General features: G+C 36.9%; 1 protein-coding gene across 1 annotated transcript; it reads left to right on the top strand.

Moving 5' to 3' along the window:
* The first annotated feature begins 207 nt into the window (after window positions 1-207).
* Window positions 208-3,964, top strand: LOC18604294 (uncharacterized). The gene is made up of 3 exons (XM_088805687.1): window positions 208-274; window positions 1,141-1,204; window positions 1,973-3,964. Exon 3 carries the CDS (start codon window positions 1,979-1,981, stop codon window positions 3,380-3,382), a length of 1,404 nt encoding a protein of 467 aa, XP_088661813.1. The 5' UTR covers window positions 208-274; window positions 1,141-1,204; window positions 1,973-1,978; the 3' UTR covers window positions 3,383-3,964.
* Window positions 3,965-5,361: the final 1,397 nt, after the last annotated feature.

Raw genomic sequence — 5,361 nt, 5'->3', positions numbered from 1 at the left:
GAAAAAAATTAATTTGAGATTAAATTGGACGCGTTAGTAATTTAATCGGGTAATAGGCCGAATTAGGTCAGCACCGCATTTAAGCGGTAGTCGGATAAGTTGCATGTCATATCATGCATATATACCGAGCCTGAATTGATTTTATAATGGTCAAGCATTAATGTGGTGAATTACGTATTGTACATTGTGGATAGGTGGTGAGCAAATTACACTGGTAAAAGTACCAAAATTGTGCTTGAAGATTGGGATTAGGAGTACATCGACTCCTAGAACTGTGAGTGGACAATTTATCGTCTTAAATATCTAGAGTAATTATACTTGTTTGATGCTTTTATTGAATGGTGAATTTAAATTATAAAATATTATGTTTTCCAATTAAAATGTTTTTTTTAATAAAAATGAGATTTATACTGGTTTTGAAATCAAATATTGTTTTGGGAAAATTGAGTATATGGAGACTGTGTTGAAATTTATGATTTTATATGTTATTGAAATTGTGGCTTATGACACTATGGTAGCATAATGGCTAAATTTTTTAGGTTGGCATGAAATATATGAACAGTTTTGGATTGGTCTCGGTAGACTGGATTACATTTTATTCGCCATATTATGCTACTGAAATTTTTATGGGTCTGGTGGTATATTAAACGGTCACTGCAGTGGTGGGGGTTTCCGTGGACTGCCTATGAGAGGGGCACGGTAACTCAATTATATACTTACCTCCGGGGGGAGATGTTGGGTGAAGTATCTCCTGAGGTATGATTTGAGTGCACCTCACGTTCGGGCCACCACGTGAGAGTGAGACTCAGCCAACGCCAAGGAACGGCTGTGTGTTAGATGTGAAAACATGTTTATGGGTATGGGTCATTGAACAGCCTTGGCGGTCTCAGTGGGATACCTTGACGAAGGTACCTGCGAGAATGATTTTGGCAGGGGCCAAGTTTAAGAAATTCATAAGCCGGGAAATTTTGATGAAAATAAATTGTTTGGTATAGATTGAAACGAAATTTGTGTTATGAATATTATTGAGATATAACGTTTTTATATTATCTCCATCTACTCGGCTTTAGATGCTTTTGATGGTAATTGTTTACTCACTGGGATTATTTAATCTCACCCCTCTTCCTATCCATTTTTCAGGCTCAGGACAGTTTGTTGATAGTTGATTAAGACGAGAATTAATCTCGAAGTTGCATCATAGGAAGTAAGGGTTCGTAGCTCTACACTTTCTTGGTTAGTTAGGGGCCCACGTGTCACTGTAAACGAAATTTCATACTTTAATTATCTTTATTACTATATAACTAAATTTATTTTACTTTTACGCTACAAAAGTTATTTTAGGAAGACTTTGAAAATATTGTGTTTTAAGAAAATAGAATATTTTATTTAATGTTTTTATTATATTCAAATAGCTATAATTTTACTTTAAATGAATGTTGTAGACTTCAAAATTTAATTTAAATCATGAAATATGTGTTTCCACTTACATATTACATTTTTCGGATTTCAAAATTTAAAAAAAAAAAATTGACGAAAATGCCTCTGTGAGCTAGAAAATAATATTTTATTATTTTGAGTTGGAACCAACTTATATTTTCTTGAAATGCGAGATTTATCTAATTGTCGCTCACCGGGGAGATGCGGAAGTTGATGCTAAGCCTTGCGGGGTTTCGATCGGCATTCGGGGTAATGAGTGCTTATCGGGACGTCGCGGCGGTTGTCACTGGCTCGATGGGAGTTCCGGGTCGTGACAATTAGATTGGTATCAGAGCATGGTTTAAAGATCAAAGATTTTGATTTTAAAGCTTTGGATTTCAAAGTTTTTGATTTTAAAGTTGTTTTAAGAAATCCACACTGACACTGCGTGGCCCAAGTTAAGTTAAGTTAAGTAAGTCAAGTTAAGTTAGGTTATATCGAGTTAGTTGCATATAGAATTTAAAGTCATCTAAGTCTATTCCATTTCTTATTGTAGAGTACCATGCCTCCTCGACGTGGGCGTCCACCTCTCTATAGGTCAGTAGGGAGGGGAAGAGGCCGTGCTAGACTTAGTCAGCCAGATCCCGTGGAAAGGGAGTCTGCTGCACCTACTTTTCGAGCAGCACCTGCTGTTGAGCCTACTGAGATTCCTCCACCTCCTCCACCACCTACTGTTACTCCTGGTGTTCATGCCATGTCTCTTGAGGCAGTCCAGGCATTAGCAGCTTTTCTTAATGTCATTATGGGCCAAGCTCAAGCTGGTCGAGTCCCTCATACTGTTCCCCCAGCAGTATCTCCAGTGCCACCACCACCACCTCTTGTTCCACCACTAGTGCCAGATGTCTCCATTTCCAAAAAGCTTAAGGAAGCTAGGCAGCTGGGTTGCACTTCTTTTGTTGGTGATTTGGATGCAACCGCAGCTAAAGATTGGATTACTCAAGTAACGGAGACATTTGTGGATATGAAATTGGATGATGATATGAAATTAATGGTGGCCACAAGATTACTAGAGAAGAGGGCTCGTACATGGTGGAGCTCGGTAAAATCACGTTCCATTACTCCGTTGACTTGGATAGACTTCCTACAAGAATTCGACGGTCAATACTACACCTACTTTCATCAAAAAGAGAAGAAGAGAGAATTCCTAAGTTTACAACAAGGGAATTTGACCATAGAAGAGTACGAGGCTCGTTTTAACGAGCTGATGTCATATGTGCCAGACCTGGTGAAGTCTGAGCAAGATCAAGCTAGTTATTTTGAAGAAGGGCTCCGTAACGAGATCAGAGAGAGAATGACTGTGACAGGCCGGGAGCCTCATAAAGAAGTTGTACAGATGGCTTTAAGGGCCGAAAAACTCACGAATGAAAATCGGAGAATGCGAGCTGAGTTTGCAAAGAGGAGAAACCCGAATGTATCCTCTATTCAACTGCCCAAAAGAGGTAAGGACACATCTGCTTCTGAGAGTACTGTTTCTGTTCCGGTGATATCTCCTCGACCCCCATTTTCACAGTTACAGCAGAGACCTCCGAGATTTAGCAGGTCTGGGATGAGTAGTACTTCCGAGAAGAGTTTTGGAGGTTTAAATAAATGCGAAAAATGTGGGAGATATCATGTTGGGGAGTGTTGGGGCATAAGATGCTTTCATTGTGACCAGCCGGGCCACATTAGGAGTGACTGCCCACAGTTAGGACGAGCTACAGTAGCTGCTCCATCCCCACTAACTCATACGGATATGCAGAGGAGAGATTCCTCTGGAGTACACCCGAGGCAGGGGGTAACTGTACGATCTGAAATGGGTAGCAACACCCCAGCACAACCACCTTTGAGGCCATTGACTCGTTCTTCAACAAGAGTTTTCGCTGTAACGGAAGATGAAGCACGAGTCCGATCTGGAGAAAGTGAGTGAAAAGTTAGACGAAGGTGTAAAATAGTGATAGGGGATGTAAATACCAAGTGATGGACGTGTAAATAAAGGTTTCAAGAATAATATAGTAAATGAGTTCATATGGAATATGGTTGTAAGAATTTCTTACTATATTGTGGAAATTAGAACTCAAAAATACTTGAGGTATACAAAGTTCAAATGAACTTAAATCTTAAGCAATAAATTGATGTCGAAATACAAGAAGGATACAAAGCAATATAGAGGCACGAAAGATGATTAAGGACAAAGGGATGACTCTGAGGAATTATGATACTGCATCGTATGCGATGATTAAATAAAGATAGATCTTGGATGCATAAATGGGATTATAAAGCATATACACATATGTGGGGTTGATATTGTGATTAACTAAAATAAAGAATGATTTTTAGTGAATTAAGATTCCCTATAAAGGAGATAACAGGAGAAGTTGAGCATCGAATAAAAGATAATACCCCGCCTTTTCTTTGAGTTAATAAGTGAAATTTTGAGGACAAAATTTTATTTTAAGGGGGGTAGTGTTGTCAAACCCTGCTTTGTAAAATAATTATAATATCATTCACATGCTCGATAGAATGCTTGTATATTTAGGAAGTTCGAGAAATCGTTAAAAGACGATATTGCCCCTAATGGTATCATTAAGTCGATTAAGCCTCGAACTAGTTCAAATAGGAATTTTAAGGTGAAATTAAGAGTTTCACAGTTCAGAGATGACTCAAAATGGTAATTAGGAGTTCGAGGATCAATTCGGAGTCAAATTGAAATTTTCACTATATAAGGGTAAAATTGTAATTTTTCCATCTGCGGATAAAATTTGAGATTTTGAGAGAATTTAGATCACATTTGACAAATTGGGGAATGATATGAGTATAAGGGATAAAAAATATGTCTATGGACAATTTTTCAGTTTTTGGGGCAAAAATGTAATTTTTGATTTTTACGGGGGCAAAAGTGTAAATATCAAAAATTACTTCACCAAAACTTTGGAAAAATCTGGAAATTTCACTTAAGACTTGGATAAGTCAAAGGGAATGCATGGTGGAAAAAGTAGGACAAATGGATGGCTAAAAAGAAAAATGAATTAATAAAATATTTAAAATATGAATAAAATAATATTATTTCATTAAACAATAAAAAAGGCATAAAAAAATCAGCCCACCCATTCTTCTTCTTCAACATTCGGCCAAGCAAGAAACAAGAGAGAGAAAGGAGAAAATAAAACCCTAGCTAAGAAATTTAAAGGGAAAATAGGTGGAAATTCAAAAATCAAGTGAAAAAAAGGTAACATTTCTTAAATTTGTCTTGTGCTTTACCTTTCCCATGCATTTTCCATCATTTTTCATGGTTGAATCATGTGATTTGAGGATGATTTGAATTCTGGTCATATGGGTTTAGAGAGAGAAAGTTGTTAGATGAATTTGATTTTGAGCTATGTTAGTGTTTAGTGTTAGTTTAGCATATTTAGGAACAAAACAACAAGAAAAGAATTTATTTTCCTCCATTACCATTATTGGCTGAATTTTCTAGGGGAATATTGGCTGATGATCTTGATGTTTATTTGAGGAATTATGATGAATAATGATGAATTATGAGTCTAGAAAAATAATGGAAATTTTTGGAGCAAAAATATGAATTTTTACCCATTAGGGGTATTTTCGTAATTTGCTATCAGGACTGATAATTTGCACCACACCGAGGGACTTTAAGTCAATTTGGGTGCAATTGAGGTATAGAAACTGAAAAAAATTAATTTGAGATTAAATTGGACGCGTTAGTAATTTAATCGGGTAATAGGCCGAATTAGGTCAGCACCGCATTTAAGCGGTAGTCGGATAAGTTGCATGTCATATCATGCATATATATCGAGCCTGAATTGATTTTATAATGGTCAAGCATTAATGTGGTGAATTACGTATTGTACATTGTGGATAGGTGGTGAGCAAATTACACTGGTAAAAGTA

The sequence above is a fragment of the Theobroma cacao genome, chromosome 4 (assembly GCF_053813885.1).
Source record: "Theobroma cacao isolate CCN51 chromosome 4, ASM5381388v1, whole genome shotgun sequence".
Taxonomy (NCBI): Eukaryota; Viridiplantae; Streptophyta; class Magnoliopsida; order Malvales; family Malvaceae; genus Theobroma; species Theobroma cacao.
Note: the sequence above shows the minus strand (reverse complement) of the source record. Positions and strands in the feature narration are given on the sequence as shown.